The following is a 20348-nucleotide window of genomic DNA, read 5'->3' as shown; positions in this document are numbered from 1 at the left end:
CAAGGAAATAGAAAATGGTATGTAGTAAGTTCTGCTGCAATGAAACACTACTTTGTAAGTTTGAAGATACACATAGTAAGTGCTCTCAGAGCAAACTGGTAACAGTACATACAAGAGAGAGACTCATCCAATGTAACTTTATACGTATGATGTAGCCATCCACATCTGAGCTAGTCATATAACTTCCTGAACAGTCACCACAGATAAGGGCTTTTTCAGGACACTAACATGTTGGCTTGCTTGAGTGCATGTCTAAAGTGGACATAAAATGTGTCCAAGTATCAGTTCCCCTCCATGAACAGGAGGGGAATGCTGGGTGATTGTTTCAGTATCTGTAAGTGCTAAAACGAAACCTAATCTATGAGACAATTTCTGGTTTTTATTTCTTCTTTCCAGGGTAGGCACTTTCTTATAATCTGGGGACATCAGAGAGTTGCAATCTTTGCAGAACAATCCTGATGAGTGAATAATATGTGCCCGCCTTTGGGGTGAGGGCCATCTCTTTTGTGTTCGTACAGCCCCAGACACAGCAGGGTCCTGCCCCAGGATGGACCTCATGTACACTACCACAACACAGATAATCAGTAATAGCAGACTTAATTAGAACTCTGATCAGTCTCTCTTCCTTCCCATTCTCTGTGTTTTAAGTCCCTGTGATGTCTAAATGAGGTTTGATAACAATTCTCTTTCTCTCGTTTCCCGCCGTCCCACAGGAGCACATTTACAAGCTGATGAAGAGTGACAGCTACGCGCGCTTTCTGCGTTCGAATGCTTACCAGGACTTGCTGCTGGCGAAGAAGAAGGTATCTGTTGGAAAGGACATGCCTGCATCTCTTAGCACCTCTTGATTCTCGCCTGCTGCTTGCTGCTAGTGTGAAAGTGAAAATATTGTTTCCTTTTTTTTCCTTTAAGAAGGGAATGAGCACTTTTGTCATCTTCACTGGGGGCATGGCATCCTTGTGCACAGCTTCAGCATGAGTTTTGGGGGAAACATGGTGACCCAAGGTAAAAGTAATACGGAAAGGTGTTTGTCTTGCACAGTTGTCTCCCAAACTCAGTGCAGACAATACAAATTGTATTGCCTCCTTCTCATGGAAAAACGGTGTGTGATATGAGAAGCAGAACCCATCAGTCTATTCATTACTGGTGCAAAATTCACCTGTTGAGATTTTCACCTCCCTAGTCTCACCATGTGATATTCCCTTTGGATGCCTTGCCTAGAGATCCCCCTGCAGCAATTCCCATTCTCCTTTCCCTTGCTTTTGCCTCCCCAGAGATGTTTCCTTTTCCTCGGAGATAGGAAATAATTGCAATGCATGTAGTAATCAAGAATTCCAGCCACTCTCACAGGAAATCTGGGTTCGAGCTCTTCTTAGCATTTTTGGTATCTGCATGAGCTCTGCCAGCACCATGATTCTGTCAGGAGGCTCCAGATCAGGGTAGCAAAGGAGTGGTTACATAGAGTTACAGCTCCTGTCCCCGAGTCCCTTCTTTCCAAGGGGTCTAGGAGATAAGCTACTGATTTCTGCATTTGTGGCTGTGCTCAAATGCTTCCTGCAACTCCTGACTAATTCCCATAGCTCTCTGTGTGTGTCTGTGTGCATGTGCATGCCATGTACATATGTATATGTCTCACTTGCATTTGACTCCCAGGACTGTACATAAACTGACTCCTGACTCCTGCAGCCTGAGCATGTGGTTTCCCATCACCATCTTCCCTGCTGTTTTTCTGCTGCATTCTCTGTGTGCTGCCAAATTACATTGCATCGGCACAATACAATGAAATCCCAGTGGTATTTTTGTCCTGATTGTCATTGTGTGCCTTAAAAGCATGCATATGGTGACAAAAGGAGACAAGCCCCTCTGTCTGCTGTGCCTGAGACTACTGGCAGGTGGATTAGGGAAAGGTAGTGGAGGGCAGCAGTCAGTCTTCTGTTTCAAAATGTCTCGTCTGTGACAGCATAAACCAGTGCTGCTTACATTTAGAAGGGTTAGACCTGACTTAGTTCAGAGGCTGGGAAATGAAGGAGGTGCGAGGCAAAGTTTTCTGATGGTATAAACCATAAAAGCCTCTGCCATCTCCCTACCCCCAGCAGCTTATGGTCCCCCCCCCACCCCGCAGTCTCCATTGAACACATGGGAGTTCATGTGCTTGAAAGACAGGAGAGCTTTCTCCTCCCAGCTAAACTCATTCAAACCAAAGGTTTATTTTTTTGCAATCCTTGTTTGCTGTCAGATCAAGCCCTGGATGTGTCAGCATGACATCCTCATCCCCTTGCAAACTGCCGCAGGAGCAGGTTTTGGTGTCATGTTAACACAGCCGTGAAAGTAAGAATCAAGTTTCTTTAAGAAAGAGCTGTGGGTGCATGAGTAAACATATGAAGGCACAAAAAAGGCAGGAGTAGATCTGCGCAGATGCGCTGTTGATCAGCTTCACATTATGCAGGAGGGGAGTTGGTGCTGCTCCAGAGTCTGTAAGGCTCTTTGCAACCACATTGCATTGTGTTGTGCAAGTGAATGTTTTGGAAACAGTGTAGGTACAGAGATGATGATAGAAAGAATGTGACATTTCTATAGGCTGAGCTACATGGTCCAATCTTTAGGACCTTTGGTGAAGCTTTGAGAGGCATCCTTTTAAAATTCCTCTAAATAGCTGGAAAGCAAGGGAGGAAAAGAGGAATGCAATAGCATATCAGAGCCTGCATAGATGGAGGATTTGGTTTAGAGCTGGCAAACAAAGTCCTGGATTCAATGATGTGAATAGAAATTCACTGCAGTTCTTTAAGTTGTGACGAGTACATCTCTCTGAGGCATGTCTTTCCCCAAAGTCATTATCCTCACATGGCTTGTATACCACACTGATATGACATAGCTTACTTTCATTACTGAAAATAAGTTCTGTCAGAAGCACAGCATGATGGACGTGGGGTAAAAGAGTTGCTTGCGCTAAGCAAATGAACTATGGCTTCAGATTCCCACATTAATGTTTTGTGGGTAAATTTGTGTTATTTGGGATCTTTTGCCCTCCAACACTGGGTTATGGCAAACTGAGAGGGCAGGAAAAAGGGAAAGGCAGACTGTGTAGCTAGAGTACAGAACTGGGAACCATAAAATCCATATGCTTCCCCTGGTTACCCCACTTAACTTCTCGTGTGAGCTTGGGGAAAAAAGTTCAATTTTGTCTGCCGTATATCCTCCTCTTTTTCAAAGGGCAATGATGATAGTGACCTGCTCAGCAGAGAGATGCCAAAGCTTGATTAGTGCTTCAAAACATGCTTCACATTTCTGGTATTTGTAAAATACTGTAAATTTGAAGAGTTACCTTCTTCCACACCATACAATAACCACAGATGTGGGAGCTTCCCCTCCCTGCTCTGGGAGTGCAGTAATGGAGGGGAAGAAGGGAGAAGAAATTATGGGTCAGGATTGAGATACAATGACAGAATTATGAGGGGAACGTATTGTTCACACCACTAACTGATGCAAGACAGCAGACATAGGCTGTGTACAGACCAGACATACATACTTTGTTAATCCATTTTAGATGTTTTTTCCCCCATTCTTCCCAATGTCATTATTGCAAGTAACCACAGTATTATTGGCCTCAATCCTGCAGATTCATGGTGCTCAGCAGGGAACATGAGATTGGCCTCCAGCAAGGGTGTGATTGGAAGCAGTGAGCTGCAGAGGGGAAAAACTGGGTGTAGCCTTCTGCCTTGAACAGAAGGCCTCCTCTCTGCCAAGCTGGAGAAGAGGAGGGATGAGAGCACAGCCCTGTCCTCAGGAGGAATGGCCATATGCCCAGCCCAACTTGAGCTCTGGGCCTCCATTCCCAGACCCCCTCTGCAGCAGGTAGAAATCACGGATCTGCTGAAAGCGTCTGGCTCGGCAGCAAAGGGCTGGATGTGCTGAGATCCCCGAGCGACTCACTGTGTTTTATTTGTGTATCTACCCAACACGCCCCACTGGTGCTGCAGAGAGTCAAGCACTGACCTGCTCCTGTTTCTGCTAATATGCACCTTGCTGCAGGGTACCTTACAGCAGGTAATCACTGCTGCACTGCCCTCCAGCCCTTCTCCGCAATAGCCAAAATGGTGGCTGGATGTCCTTAGACAGCAGTGATCCACCTGTCAGGACAAGTGTTGTGACGAACCTCCTCAGTCAAGGCAAGAAGGCATTTTGGCAGGGTGACTTGGCTGCAGAGCAGGGGTTTATTCCCTGGGGAAAGAGCAGTGCAGATTAGTTAATGCACCATGGAAGGGGATGCAAGTGCACAGGAACTTTTGTTAATGGTAAAGAAGCAGCCAGACATGTGCTCTGCTAGTTATTTTTGCAGAGAAGGGAGCAAAAGGAACAGAAAAGACCTCGAGGTACTTTCCATTGCTCACTGTAAAGGTGAAACAGTGACATTGGTTGGCATCTCTGCATTAGCTGAAGGGGCAGCTGAACTGTCACAGTGCTGGTGTTCGTGTCAGTTTAGCATGGGGTGGCTTCCTGCTATCCGGCCCTGCCCGTAAGCAGGGAAGCATCCTGGAAAGGCAGCCACAGCTGTAGTGCAGACAGGCTGCGAAGCTATGAGAGTGAGCCCTGCGGCATTGAGGGAAGAGCAGGTTGGTATTTTCTTGGTTTAGAGCATTGTTTTGCTCTCCACCTGGTTCAGAGAAGTGTGAATTCACCGTGGTCCTGTTCAAATGAACACACAATATATGCAAAATACTCCGGCCACTTGGTGGCACTGTACATGCCCTTTGCTTTCTCACTTTGGACAGGTAGATGTGACTGCCTTAGAAGCCCAGGACCTGCTCCTGGCCTTTTCCGCACCCAGGGTCAGGGATGTTATTATCCTTTGTTTTTATCTGATGCCATTCCCTCTGGAGCACATTATTTTTCACCAAGTTAAAGTTCAAAATAAACCCCACTTCACACCCCAAAGTCTCATACCAAAATAAAGGATTCAATAGCCAACAAAATAAATTCAGGGAGGGAGGGAGGTAGAGAATTTTGCAGACCTTATGTTCAGAAGACCAAGTTTCTGTATGTATTTCCCTATCCCTTTTCAGATCCCTGGCAAGAAGTGTCAGCAAGGGGATACTTAACAGCTTCATGCCATGAGGAACAGGCTGCATTTTCAGCACACGCCTTTTGAAGCGTTGCTTTTAACCAGACCCCCTGTGCCAACTGCTCTGTATTGTCCAGGAAGGTTCCTATTGCAGATTATGCCTCCTTCTCAGTCCCATCAGGGCACACATGGCCAGTTTGATTCAGTCGCAGGACTTGCCTTGAATGTTGTAAAGATGTTGAGCAATTTTCTCATAATTATTTTTAATAGTCAGTGTCAGCTGGTTAAGTTTTCTTCTACTTAATCTCCATTCAAGCAGAATCTACACAAAGGAACTTAAAGTTTGGATGGCTGGGTAAATGATTAATCAAGAAAAAAAAAAAAGGAAAATTTGAAGAAGCTAGTCAATAATTAGTGAATGGTTTCTATGTGGTGAGCTCTATTTTTATGTATCTGCCTGGGCTGAAGGGTTTTCATCTGCAGTAAGGATGGTTGTTTCATATTTTATCCAAATGCATATGTCCTTTGCCATTAGCTGATGGAGTCTGTTGGTGTACTTACTGACGAAGATTGCATTTTTTGCACCTGGGAGGACTACATGACCTGGCTTGCACATGAGTTTCTCTGCCTTCGCCCCTTTTTTTTTTTTTTTTTTTTTTTTTTTTTGCACTTTGTTTTTTTTAAATTTCCTTCATCTAGTGTGCAAGGCAGCCTCCCCAGCTCAGCACCGTGCTGGAGAGCTGTGGGCAGGCGTTCCTTGCACGGCAGGCTGCCAGCCACACGGGCAAGCAGACAGGAAGCGCCAGCAAGCTGTACAGCCAGCACCCACACCCACGGACATTCAAACTGCTCAAGCAAGCTCATCACTCTGCAGCCAGCCTGCCTCAGCTGCTTTTTATTTTACTAGAAAATGTCAAGCTTTGACTCAGAGCTGGATGCTATGGGGATGAGCTTTCCACGCATCCAGCCTGCCACCGCCATGCCAAATGTGCAGAGTGACTGCAAACCGTGCTTTGCAAGGCGCTTCTGTGAGACACTGTCGGTGCTCTCTGTGGCTGCTTTCCCACACGTCTTCAGCTGTGGTAGGCAGCAAACAGCCTTGCGTGGGGCCCCCTGTGCCAGACAAGCTCTCAGCAGCTCAGCAAGGTGCTCATGATCTTTAAAGACCACCATCCTACCTTTCTGCTGGGTGGGAAGGTGGATCACCTTGCCAATAGAAAAAACAGACACTAAATTTTGACAGTGAGTGCAGGGGTGCAGTGTGGCCAGTATAGCAGCTCATTCTCCTTTGACCCCAATGCACACCAGAGCTCCACTTCAAAGTGCAGTTGGGTCAGACACTGATTTTCCAGCCTGCAGCAATGTGATGCTGCAGACTTCGAGTGCCTTACTCCCCTAAAGAGCCTTGCAGTACACTCAGTCTTTTGTTCAGGTATTTCTTCTCCTGAAATTGTGTTTTTAACTTGGCTGCTGGTGGGTCTTGCCACCCGTGCAGGAGACCAACGCAGAGGCCCAGTGCCCTGCTGTCCTCAGTCCTGCTCACTGGTATGTGTTCAGCTGAAGTGGCAGGGATGCAGCTTCTCTCTGTCACCTCTGCTGCCTCGGCGTGTGGGGACACCTCTGAGGCTATTTCCAAGAGGGAATCTGTGACGCTCTGAGCATTTGCACGGCTCTAGTACTCAGCCAAAGACTGAGGCTGATGTTTCTTTCCCCTTTCCTCTCCTCTCACATGCAAGGAGAGGCAACTAACCCTTGGGTTAGTGCGTGTTAAATACTCCTTTGGGGAACATTGGACTGGGTACATTACTGTTTTCCTGCCAGCCGGGAAGGCTGCTTTATTGCTTGGCTCCATCCTCTGTGTGGGCTAAAATGACGCGCCTCTAGTGTTCACTTTTGATACCACTTTTGGGACATCAGAGCTGATGCTGTAGCTTCCTCGAATGGTTGTAAGTGTGGAGGTTGCTTGTTTCTTTCTTCTGGATAAAGAATATTGCTTATCTTAAAAGAGCCTTATGTTTTGATCTCATCTTTGGTGATGCAGCAGGGACGATCTGCCCCATCTTTCCATGGGATGCTTAAGACTAACCTTGTAGACATCAGAGAGGTGTGAAAGCTGTGATAAACATGCAGAAGAATCAAAAGGCTTTGCCTAGACTCAGCTACACGAGTTCTCATCCAATTTATCTGGTATGGTTTTGGCTTCTTTATGTCTTCTCTATCTGATTTTTGCACTGGTGCTTTGTCCTGGGGGTTGTTACTGCAGCTGAATCTGCAATAGATGATATGTCAGGTATGTGCCTCTCCAGTGCAGTGCTTATTTCCAGTGCACCTTCATGCACCATCATTAGTGTGGTTTTCCCTCACATGTAGCTCCTTATTCCCTTCATGGCAGTTTTACTTCCATCTTACACCCCCATTTTGCTGGCTCACCACATTAAAATAAGTGTCTCTCCTGGAAATCAGCAGTGCCCACAGCTTTCTGACTGCAATAAGCTTTCTTTTGTATCATTGAGTTTCCTCTCTTCTCTATAACAATTTTTTTCTCTTAGATATTCCAGCAAATATGCCAATAAATTATTTAGTTCTTCCTTGTTAGTGGCGATTAGATCTCCCTTATGCCAAATGAACAAAGTGCTGCAGTGAGCAACCTTCTCAGGGATATGTTTATAAAGCCATGATGCACATGCTTGTCTTCTCACAGTGCAATTGAATGTCGTCTTCTTGCATATGAATAGTCCCGTACTCAGTGCCCCAAACTGGCCTGTATCTTTCTGTTGCCTTGCAAAGACATGCATATGCTGTCTTGTGTTTTGTTGTAGCCAAATTTACTGGAAATATGCCTCTACCCTTTGGATAAATAGAAGAGTGTAGGTTCACTGGCAAAGAGTCCAGTGGTTTTCTTCCAGTGCTGTATTCACTCACACATTGCTTTTTAATACTGTGAAAGCTACTGTGGTTTTTTTCATCTCTCTACACAAGTAGCTGGGAGCCTCCGATAGCTGTTTGGCAGATGTTAACCAGAATCAGACGTCCCAGCTAGAACAGCAACAGAAGGAAAATTCAGTGAAAAAGAAATCAATACCAAGAGCTGTAAGACACAGCAATGCACAGACATATATGAACCATTCAAAAAACTCACAGGAGAAAAGTGACTTTCTCTGAGAGTAAAAGTACTGATTTTTCTCATTCTTTAAGGCATTTTGATTTCTTATGTTTGCTGTTGCAAACATTGATTTCTGCTTTTTACATTTTTTTACAACTTTTTCTTCTTGCTGCTTCCTTATATTTTGCTGCTGTTTTGAAAGACTGCATTTAAGCTGAAGGGTTTTTTTCTGTATTTTTATCTTATTTTTGTTCCCTGTTAAGCCAGAGAATGAGCAAGGTCGTAGAACTTCTCTAGAAAAGTTCACTCGCAGCGTGGTAAGTTCCTTTTCTTTTCCCTCCTCCCTTTCCTCAGAACTTCATTTTCAGTTGGGGGAAATGTGGATGCTTGACTTTTTATCTCATCCTTTATTTTTGCAGCTAGCATCTTTGCAGCTTCTCTCTTAATACCGTAGCTCATCTAAATAGTAGCTCTAAAGAAGGGACTGGGGGGGAGGGGGGGGCAGGGGGGGAGAAATGGCATAATGCTCATTCTAGCTTATCATCATTGCAAAAGCAAATTGATTTTTGTCTAGAATTAAATGCAAAGTTTTGCTACATTCCCACTACAGTATTTGTTGTGGCTTTTCCTTGCACAATGAAGTAGAAGAGCATGGTTCTCATAGCTCCATTGCAACAGTATCCGTACAGTTCCATCGTGCATGGATAATGATAGCGTCACATACATATCCACCCACAGCACTGCAGCCACTTCCTCCTTGCCCCCATCTGTCAGTGCTCATGTAAATAGTGATGTGCGATACCCCTTGCCTCGTTCATGATACTGGTACCGGAAAAGGAGCACAGTCACAGCAAGAAACATAACACTGTTAAACCTTTTAGACAAGGGGACAGTGGGACCTCAAGGGCAGCAGGCAGATGTCCTCTGTCTTTTGTCCTTTATCAGTCTCCAACCTCCAGCTGGTCTGTCCAGAGCTTGGACAAGACCTGCTTGCCCCACTTGCTTTCAGGGATCTGTCTGTGCAGCAATTTTTCTACAGAACAGGAAAAGCAGGGAGAAGGGGGCAGGACCAGAGGCAGATACTGCGAGTGGAGTAGCAGGGATACTGGGCAGCACAGGCTGTGTTTTGAACTGCATCAAAAGCAGCGTGACCAACAGGTTATGAGAGGGGATTCTGCCCCTCTACTCTGCTCTCATGAGACCCCACCTGGAGTGTTGCATGCAGCTCCAGAGTCCCCAGGACAGCAAAGACATCGACCAAATCCAGAGAAGGACCACAAAGTTGATTAGAGGAATAGAGTACCTCTCCTACAAGGAAAGGCTGAGAAAATTGGGTTTGTTCAATCTGGAAAAGTGAAAACTTTGATGTTACCTAATTGTGGCCATCCAGTACCTGAAGGCAGCCTACAAGAAAGACAAGAGGGACTTTTTACAAGAGCACAGTGAGAGGAAAAGGGCGAATGAATTCAAACTAAAACAGAGTAGGCTTAGATTAGATATTAGGAAAAAATCTTTGCTGTGAGGGTGGTGAGGCACTGAACAGGCTACCCAGAGAAGCTGCAGATGCTTCATCCCAGGAGGTGTTCAAGGACAGGCTGAATGGAGCTCTGAGTAACCTGGTCTAGTGAAAGGTGTCCCTGCCTGTGACAGGGGGCTTGGAACTAGATGATCTTTAAGGTTCCCACCCAAAGCATTCTATGAGTCTGTGATACTCTTGCATGTGTGTGTATAAATGTATATTTATATGTACACTACATACACACATGGTATATAAATATAGCACCTTTGTATATACTGAGAGAAACAGGAAGCTGTGCAGGTAACTGTGAGCTGCTGTAGAGCAAATAAGCCGAAAGCAGTTCTTCCTGACGCTGCTGTGCTACTGCGCAAGCAAACCCAAATGTAATATACAAAGCTTTGTAGTACATCCACTGGCAGACTTCCTGGGGAATGTATTTATATAGCTAATGCATATGCACACATTTAAAATATGTTGATACAAAATATATCACTATGCCCATCTGCATATTTACTACTTTCTAAGAGTCTGCCAGGGAGAGGAGTAGGAAAGAATTTTTTTTTTTTTAAACAAACTATGCAGAAATATTTACACCGAGTGGTAAATTCTGCTCCCAGATTTGCCAAGTACGTGGAAGAGTAACTCTCACTTTACTAGACTGGCTGGGTTTATAGTTGCATAGCCAAGGATGGATTTTTCTCTTGCATTTGATTTGAAGGGTAACTTGACAAGCTCAGTTTGGGATGCTATGATTAGAATGTAAGTAGCTGTAAAGAAAATTATTGTAGATTGGTCGGCACTGTGGTTCATTTTTGTCTTACTGGCTAGCATACTGTAAATATTTTCTTTCTCCTAATACAGATATAAAATCTCCTCTTCTGATGGCATGGTAGCTACCAGAACTAGGAAGGGTCTGAATTTTTTATACTTTGCATTATGGCAGTTTGTGATTGCGATCAGATGAGAAAATAGTCACTACATTGACATGTCCTCAGAGGACAGCATTACCAAAGTGAGAACTTTATGGCATACTCAGGGGACTGAATTAAGACAAAGTTAATTCTGTATGCTCTAGTTCTCCAAAATGCACTGCAGCTCCCCAGCTGTGTAGGAGTGGAGCAATTCAGCAGTCCATACTTCCAGGGCTCCACTGTGCTTTAGTGGTTGCTCATTACAGGATCACATGTTCAAGCTGGCCCTGCACAGTTAAATGCATGCTTAAGGTTTGGCTGGAACAGACCCCCAGTTTGTCTCCCCTCAAGGGAGGAGCACTGAGCCTATTTTGGAAGCAGATTAAGATGAGGTCACATTTCCAGTGATGGCTGTAAAGAGAAATCTCAAAAACAATAAGGGCTAAAAGTTTATTTGCCTTAAAGAGCCATAACTGAGATGAAGTAGTCTCCCAGATTGACTGAACTATTAATTGCCTGTGGATCTGGGCCATCTCTAGACTGTGCTGCTCTGTTTGGCACTGGGAGGACCAGTTGACCCCTGGGGAAATTTTCAGATTTGGCTGTAGCATGTCACCCAGCATTTTGGGAAATCACAGAATTGTTACAGTTGGAAGGGACCTCTGGAGATCACCTAGTCCAATTCTCCTGCTAAGGAGCAGGAGAGCAAGTTACACAGGAATGTGTCCAGGTGGATTTGGACTGTCTCCAGAGGGAGATTCCATGGCCTCCCTGGGCAGCCTATTCCAGTGTTTGCCACCCTCAATGTAAAGCAGTTCTTCTTCATGTTGAGGTAGAACTTCTTGTGTTTCAGCTTAAGGCCATTTCTCCTTGTCCTGTCACTGGGCACCCCTGAGAAGAGTCTGGCACCATCCTCTTCACACCCACCTTTGAGATATTTGTATGTATTGATGTGATCCCCTCTCAGTCTCCTCTTCTATAGATCAAACAGGCCAAGGTCCCACAGTTTCTCCTTATAAGAGAGGCTCCAGACCCCTCGTCATCTTTGTGGCCCTCCACTGGACCCTCTCCAGTAGCTCCTTGTATTTCTTGTACTGAGAAGCCCAGAACTAGACAGAGCACTCCAGATGTGGCCTCAGGAGGGATCACCCTCCTCAACCTGCTGGCCACACTCTTCCTGATGCATCCCAGGATACCATTTGCCCTCCTGGCTATAAGGACACACTGACAGTTCATAGTCAGCTTGTCATCCACCAAGACTCCCTGGTCCTTTTCTGCAGAGCTGCTCTCTAGCAGGTCAGCCTCCAGCCTGTGCTCGTTCTTGGGTTGATTCCTCCCCAGGTACAGGACCCTACACTTGTTTTTGTTGAACCTCATTAGTTTTCTCCAGCCTGTCAAGACGCTGCTGAATGGCAGCACAGGCTTCAGGTGTATCAGTCCCTTCCTCCCGTTTCATATCATCAGCAAACTGTTTTTGGGTGCATTCTGTCCCTTCATCCAGGTCATTGATAAGCAAGTTGAATAAGATTGGACCCAGTATTGATCTCTAGGGAACACTGTCTACAGGCCTCCGACTGGATTCTATTCCACTGATCATGACCCTTTGAGCTCTTCCATTCAGCCAGTTCTTGGTCCACCTCACTGTCCATTTATCCAACCCACATTTCCTGAGCTTACCTATGAGGATGTAATGTGAGACACTGTCAAAAGCCTTGCTGGAGTCAAAGCAGATAACACCCACCGTTCTCCCCTCATTGACCCATCCTGCCATGCCATCATGGAAGTCTATCAGATTGGTCAGCATGATTTCCCCTTGGTGAATCCATGCTGACTACTCCTGGTGACCACCTTTTCTTTTACATGCTTGGTCACAACCTCCAGAATTATCTGTTCCATCACCTTTCCTGGGGTGGAGCTGACCAGCCAGTAGTTTCCCAGGTTCTCCTCCTTGCCCTTTTTGAAGATGAGAGTAACATTGGCTTTCGTCCACTCATCGGGTGCCTCTCCTGTTCTCCATGACTTTTCAAAGGTGATAGAGAGTACCTTAGCAGCAACATCTGCCAGCTCCCTAGGCACCTCTGGGTATATCCCATCAGGGCCCATGGATTTATGGCACATAGGTCTGCCTAGCCAATCTCTAACCCAGCCCTCTGTGTCCAAGGGGAAGTCTTCCTTTCTCCAGCCTTCCTCTCTTACCTCCAAGGTCTGGGATTCCCAACCTCAGCATTAAAAACTGACACATTCAGTAATTGGCCAGGCCTTCTCTGTGTCTTCTGTCACCAGGACATTTATCTGATTCAGTAGCAGCCCCACATTTTCCCAAATTTTCGTTTTGCTGGTGATGTACTTGTAGAAACCCTTCTTGCTGTCCTGATATCCCTTGCCATACTTAATTCCAAATGGACCTTGGCCTTCTTTGTCACATCCCTACATACTCTGACTGTTCCTTTAGTCCTCCCATGTGGCCTGTTCCTTTTTCTACATCCCAGAATCTCTTTGAGATTTGCTTGAAGCTCCCTGCTCATCCAAAGAGATCTTCTGCCCCCTTTGCTTGATGTTTTGCACATGGTGATACACTGGTCTTGAGCTTGGAAGAAGTGATGCTTGAATATTGACCAGCTCTCTTGGACCCCCTTTCTTCTAGAGCCCTTCCTTTTACATCATTGTACTCAGATTTGGAGAACTTTGTTCCACTAACATTGCAGGTGGCATAGAGCCAGAGCAGGAGCATGGAGGTAGAGGTTCATGATCCCTTCCTTGCTCAAAATACTGTACTTACAGTGTTGCTTTCCATATCAGAGAATGCTGACTTGTAGCCAGGAGGCCAGACATGCCCAGCTTCTTAGTGAGTCTTCACCTGAGTGAAAAAAAACCAGACTCTCTAAGTTTGCCTGTTCTGGTTGCTTGGGTCTCACTATCTGTTGATTGACAAAGACAGGAGAAAATACAACACTTCTGAAAGAGAAACAGTAAAGGTTTGTGTTGACAAACTGGGAAGAGTATTGCAGGCTTTTTGTCTCTTACTTGGATTAAGCCCCACCCCTGAAAAATCTTTCAGTGCTTCCAGATTGGTCCTCTGCACTGGGTGGAAAGCAGTACACTTGGCTTTGGGAGCACAGACTTGGAACAAGTGGAAGTCATCTTACCCACAGGGCTCCTGCTCATCTGAGAGTCATAACTCAGGAGACATGGGTTAGCTCCAGACCATTTGACACACTTCAGCAAGACACCATGGAGTTCTGCTAGCCAGCCAGAGGCTTTCCACCTTCACGTGGATCAATGGGGAATAAGAAAGAACAGGGCTTTACATATTTTTTTATACCAGTCTTCAATTCCTTCAAGACCCACTGTCTTGTCTTCCTCGGCTGGATACTTTTGAGCAACAGAAGGCATCTCATGACTAACAAATGCACCCAGTTTTTGCACCAAATCTTTCTGAAAGCCAGGTGCTTTCTGGTCCACATTAAGCACGACACTAACAGCAAGATTTTGACAGGGCAGTTTTCACCATGGTGATGGTTCACTTTTTGCTTCCAGGTCCTTACAAAGTATTAGCTGCTACCTTAGTGCAATAGCCAAAAGGGGGTTGTGCCCACTGTGGTCAGGTCCTTCTGTACCAAAGGGCATGGTTTGCAGTGCCTGTCTGGGTTCCCCTTGGAGTGACGGAACATCTGTCTGATCCAGCCCCCAGCAGGCCAGGCATCCTCAGCCTCCTCAACTCACCTGACAGAAGTCTACAGCTGTGATGTCCATGTGTTTCATGGCAGTTTTTTGGTTCCAGGACAAAACATGGTCATCAGTCATCTGGTGAGCATCAAAGGGCCACATCTGCATGGTGGAGCAGAACACTCTCAGGGCACGTGCAGCCCAGCACTGCTGGAGAAAAGGGGTGGCAGATGTCTTTTCTTCTCTCTTCAGGTTTTGAAGAGTCCTCAAAAATACATAGGCGGCACAGTGGTAGGATAAACATCACAGTACCTGACCCCTTTGGCCCTATGCCAGGCTCCTGTGCTCTTCTGGAATCACAGGTATAAAGCTAGGCTGGCTCTTCCATGCTCTCCAGGACGCCCTGGGGAACAGTCGATGTCACGGACTTGTAGAACTGACAGTCTATTGCTTTGGAGCACTTACTAATCCACCTCATTTAAAAAAGGATGGCACTGCACGTGGTGGCAGGTTTATCTTACTACAATTCTCCTTTTGAATACAACAAGGATTGACATTATGAAAGCAGAGTTAGCCTGTCTTCTCTCCCAAGTGAAGATAAATGGCATCATAAAAATCAGACACCACGTATCATATATGTTATAAATAATACCTAGTATTGAGGTAATAACTTAATTTTAAAGACACACATACACACAAATCCATACATCTACATCTCTCTCTTCTGTCATATTTCATCATCTTACTAATTAAAAGGAGCCTGCTATACTATTTTTAGCCCTGCAGTCTCAGCCTAGCTGTTTAAAGCACTGTAGTTTCCCATCTGCTTTAGAAATTATTTAATAATCAGATAGACAGGAGCTTAGTTCTCATAAGCTGAGATGATCCTTCAGGGCCAAGAGTAGAAGGAAAATATATTTTAATGAGTACATTTAGGGGAACTACTGCTGCTTTTTGTCTCACAGAGGAAGCCACCAAGTCTCTGCCTAACTTGCACTGGTAGCCATTTGCATTTAATAAAGGAGGAAACAGGAGGGGGGTCCTTTGTTGCATCTTGAGCTTTATCTCTAAAAGCAGCAATGGGTACTCCAGCAATAACAGTCAGGGATTAAACCTGTGGATACCAGTCTGAGCAGGTAACTTAGATAAGTCTGGGCCATGATACCCAAACTTGAATTCAAACTTTCCTAAAATGACTGTATTCCAGGGAAGGAATTTTCCCTGGAAGAAAACAGGTGTTAAAATTTCTGACTCAGTATCCAAGTGGTGACTCAGTGCTGAGACCTCTGGATTTTATCCCCAGCTGGTATTTCTTTAAGAACAAAAGGCACTCCCCACACACGTACCACTTTTGAGGGGATAAGAGGTCTCCATCTTTGTGCTTTAAAGGACAAGATAGTGGCCAGAGTAGTGATCTGTTCTTTAGGCAGAATTTTTACAAATTCTGGCTGAACTGACTGTTGTGGAACACTGTTAAGCATTAGGTTCCTGGACTGGAAAAGGGTCTTTACATGAAGAAAGCAAAGAATCTCTTGTGTGTCTCTTACACTGCCGGAGGACAGGAAGAAGAGTTGCACAACCTGGGAGAAGCAAAAGGCGTTTGCTGTCCAGGGCCCCTTGTGAAACTCAGCCCAAGTGATGGAAGGACCTGTCAGCTCCAGACAAAACCAGCATCAGCCAGAGAGTGCTCCACAGGACTGAGGAAGGCAAAGATGCAAATGCCAGATTTCTGGCTGGATGCTGGAGTCTGTGGGAAACGCTTTTCCTGTGTTTTCCCTGCCTCCTTGAAGCCATAGTGGTCCAGTGCAATGTATACAGAGGTGTGATGTGCACAGGCCTGCTGTGGGTGCCTGCAGTTTGCATGTGATACACTGCAGGCTGTGCTTTATCTTTCATATTGCAATCTGTAAAGAGTGCAATACTTAACAGGAAAACCAGCGCTCCTGCTAAGTCCTGGAGGAAATGTGAGTATGTAGTGAGACTAAAAGACTTGGGATATTTATTTCAAAGTTAGTATACCAGGAGACATCAGATACAGAGGAGAGATGTGTGAAATGTATCAGGGAGTCAGGTATGAAGAAACAGGAAGCTTTTCCAAGTGGTAAATTCAACACAGTGCTGGAAGAAAATAAGGTGAAGGATGAGAGGGTCTGTGTTCGAGCTGTGTGGGAAGCAGACTGTAGGTTAAGGACACAAGAATGAAAGTTTTCAAATGACCCTTCTTCAAATAATCCTGGACATTTTAGATGGAGCATTTTGTACAGCAAGTCAGTGAAAACTGAAGATTGTCTCAGTTCCCAGGCACAGGGTAATAACTGGATCGACAGACTGGCCCAGCTTCACTAACCATAGCAGGCAGAGGTGCCACAGGCAGAAGGAGAAGCTGGGAAGCAGGAGCTGCTTGTGTTAGCAGCACCAGCCTAGTGATTTTGTATTCTCGTCCAGAAGCATTGTAGACAAAGTCCCACATGACATCCTAAATGGCTGTGGAGCCAGTGCTCCACCTCGATTTCTCATGCAAGGATAACTCTTCCAGAAATAAGAATGACTGGAGATCTTGTATTCAATGTATTTATCATGCTCCATGCCCAAGATGCTTTCTGTCTGGAGCCTAAAATACCCTCCTCCTCCTTGCAGTGATGAAAACTGGCATTATCATGGTAGCATTTCCTTTGCTTTAGTTTTCTGGTATCTTTTGGTAATTTCATACTGAACAATTCTTGTCTCAGGATGTAAATGCATCCCAGTTCAGTGCCCAGAGAAATCCACAGTTGCATGTTTCATTTCAGTTCCATATGTATCTGCTCTCTTGCATTATACAGGTATGAAAGCCTTTGTCTCTGCCTTGACTGGCTGTCCCTTCCTTGATGTTCTCAGCTGTCTCCCAGCTCCATGTTGTCACTTTTGTTTTTCCCTACTGCTGCTTCCCCATCTTCTTGATGCTGAGCTTCACTCCTTGGCCACTGCTACTGCCTCATGCTGGTTTTTATGTCTTCTTGGTTTGCATACTGTTGGATCAGAGTCCAAGTCAAACTCAATCCTTAATTCTTGAGTATGGTGTCACACATGTGAAATGTGTTGATGGAATCTTATCTTTCTCAGGTGAACTGTGTGATGTTTTGCACAGCTGTGTCACTGTGATGTCTTATAAATAGTAACCATGAAAGCAGTGAAGAAGGTGTAAGGCTGGAGAAAGAATTGCTGCCTGATGTCCTCTTTTTAACTGGTTTCTTGATAATCTCATAAAGCTGTCATATATTTACCAGCATTCCCACTTTTTCACTTTCCCAGCTCTACCAGCTTGGGTAAATAGATCACAACATTTGAGGATATGGAAAGTATTCACAACCCGCAATAGTGACAAAGGTTTAAGCTGTTATTGGTAGAGAATAGTAGTTGAAAAAGTGGAAGGTATAAAAAGATGATACACTGACATGCTGGTGAAGTGGCTATCAGAACAGACAGCTAGAAGGGAAGGGATACAGGAATGGATTCCAAAGTTTCTTCGATTTGGCATCAAGAAAAGACATCTGGGAAAAGGGTTATTTTTATCTTTGGAAGATATTTTACTTTAAAGGAAAATGTGCTTACTTCACTCCAATCATTACACTGGCTTTTACTGAGAAAAGGAACTTGCATTACTTAGGTGATGGGAAGCATCAGAATGTACCCAAAGCACAAAGGGAATGCAGCCCATGTTTGCAGGGTGCCATGTGATTGTTCCCTTACTGTGACAGCCAGCCAGTGTCCACAGCTGGGGCTGCAGAGGCCCGGGTGCATGGCCTGCACGCCGCATGCACTGACTCGCCACTGCGGGCGGGAATGCACCACGTCTGCTCTTGGGATCATCGTGGTACCTTACCTGCTTTGGTAGGGGGTAGGTTGCAGGTGTCACACGTGAGCTGCACAGTCTGCTCTATATACAGGGGCTCCTTTAAAGGGTAAGTGTTCATTGTTTCTAGTCAGTAAGGTATCCTTCACTCCTTCCTAAAAGCACTGCTGTGTAGTGCTGCTGGTGCAGGATGGCAGCTTCCTTTTGCCCCTGCGAGGGCAAAGTGGGTGAGTGATCTTTGTGCATACCATTTGTGAAGTGCTTGGGAACCCTTCTGGATGAAAGGCACTATACAGAGTTCAGAATACACCTACTATTAATTTCATGTATTTTATTAGAGCCACACACAACCTCTGGAAGATAAAAGCTGGTAACTTCTCACTACAGACAGGTCTAACTGCGGATACTAAACCATGACCATAGCAAGGTGTTTGGGAGAGAGGCTGTGCTTAGCCCCTGCTGTGATTTCAGCCAATTTTTTTTTGATACTCCAGAGAGATTTGATATTTCAGTGGTGCTTCCATTTTCCTCTGTGTGAGATATTTACATATCTGGTTCCCAGTCGTGCTGAAAGCTGTCAAACAGGCTGAGTCCTTTCCACAGAATCACACCCTGCCCAAGAGCCAGACCAGCAACATGCAGTTAGGGCATTTCTGAAGTGGCATGAAAAAACAGCCTGTTACATGATTGTGTACTGGCTGCAGTGATCCATCTGCTCCTCTGTCTTCCTGGGTTTTTGTCAAAGGGAGAAACACATCCTGGATTTGCAGTCCATGGACAGCTTCAACTAATGCCAGAATTGGCTCACTCCCAGCTACAAGGAGCCCAGACTGCACCACAACAGAAGAGGATCTTCTGGTGGGATGGTAGAGGAGGACTGCAGCTATTATGAAGCTGTGGTAGGAGTGGGTGAATATGGAGGTCCTGGTTTGTGCCATATGCAGTGGTGTACTGGTATTTCTCCAAGCAAAGTGCAATGCCTCATTTAGGAAGTGTAAGAAATCCTCACAACTTAAAATAGGAATAGATTATACTGGTTTTAATTGGACTGAAGCTCTGAACTGTTCCCCTAAGTGATATGAGCTAGAAGAGCAAAAAAGCAGTATCAGATGTGGGAATGTAACCCATGGTGGTCAAGCTTCACTGTGATGGGCAAGAATGGCAAGAAGCTCAGGTAACTTGTCAGCCAAGCCTTAGAAGAGGAGTGGGGCCCACTCTGCAGGAGTTTGGGGGTAACTTATGAGACTGTGCTGGCAAGAACAGGTGAGAATCCTGCATGCTGGGAGTATCTGGTCCCATCTTACCCTCTATAGCCACTTTGCAGCTCCTGTTTTCAGTCTGTGTCAGTGTGTAATTGGTGGTACTGTCTGCCACATTTTGTGTGTTAATTTATGTTACTTAAGTTCATAGTTATGTGTCTGTGTTTATTTTGTGTTGAACTAAGTAATTTTCCTGTATTGTTTGTTTTTAATTCAGTTTCTTATTTAACTTCATTAATTTATGTTTATCTTTTGTTGACAATGTATATTTTAATTTAAAAAATCTAATAAAAAGAGTATTTTCAAAATGGCACCAAAATAAAGCTTCCCCAAGATCTGCATTGTAATATAACATTGAAAACCAAACAGTGCTGGCAGTGCAAGGGCCATGGCAATCTCTTCAGGAGTAAAATTTGGTTGCAGGATGTTGTCAGCCCACTGCCAAATTTCTTGTGGTATGTTAGCTAAAAGATAGGAGAATGGAGCAGTCCCTGTGATGATGTGAAAAACCTCAGATTCAAGCCGATGGAAGGAAGATTAGCTCACCTCCAGTGGAGATGCAGACCAGCCCCAGCTGTCTGCAAAGGGGGATGGGGGCAACAGTGCTTCCCAGGAGATGACTTCTCCTGCAGGAAGGTGATCTTCTGGTTGGAGCAAATTGAGCAGCAGACTGGGAAAAGGAGAGTCCCGAGCACAAAGGAGGGGTAAAAAGAAAAGAGGTGGGGCCAGCTGTAGCAAACAAAGCTCCAAGCTGATGTGTGGAAATCGTGGAGGTGAGCAGTCAGTGTGAAAGCACTTTGGTCTGTACTGACATGACAAACAGGAGCCTGTGCTGCTATCCCTCCTCTCCCCTACTGCTACAGCCCCAAAGCTCCTTATGGGATAAATCCAGCTGGATGTTCAGGTAAGTTGTTGACAACACGCATGAGAGTTCTGGCTTGTGCATGCTGGGGGTGAGGAATGTCTGCATGCTACATACTGAACTGTGCTGTGCTGGGC

At 45.2% G+C, this 20348-nt stretch overlaps 1 protein-coding gene across 7 annotated transcripts in view; it reads left to right on the top strand.

Annotated features, from left to right (window-relative positions):
- The window catches only part of RGS6 (regulator of G-protein signaling 6), a 279108-nt gene that overhangs the window by 248896 nt on the left and 9864 nt on the right, over positions 1 to 20348 (top strand). For 3 of the 7 annotated variants that reach the window (XM_017742087.1, XM_017742086.1, XM_017742085.1), the window contains exons 16-18: positions 714 to 803; positions 8426 to 8479; positions 15821 to 18928. In XM_017742087.1, the coding sequence (XP_017597576.1) occupies positions 714 to 803; positions 8426 to 8479; positions 15821 to 16054 (378 nt within the window). In that variant the 3' untranslated portion in view covers positions 16055 to 18928. Of the gene's footprint in view, positions 1 to 713; positions 804 to 8425; positions 8480 to 15820; positions 20254 to 20348 lie in introns of those variants that run through there. The other 4 variants (XR_001864478.1, XR_001864479.1, XM_017742088.1 and 1 more) reach the window with 4 other exon arrangements.

This window comes from Corvus brachyrhynchos, unplaced genomic scaffold, assembly GCF_000691975.1.
Source record: "Corvus brachyrhynchos isolate BGI_N302 unplaced genomic scaffold, ASM69197v1 scaffold115, whole genome shotgun sequence".
Classification (NCBI taxonomy): Eukaryota; Metazoa; Chordata; class Aves; order Passeriformes; family Corvidae; genus Corvus; species Corvus brachyrhynchos.
Note: the sequence above shows the minus strand (reverse complement) of the source record. Positions and strands in the feature narration are given on the sequence as shown.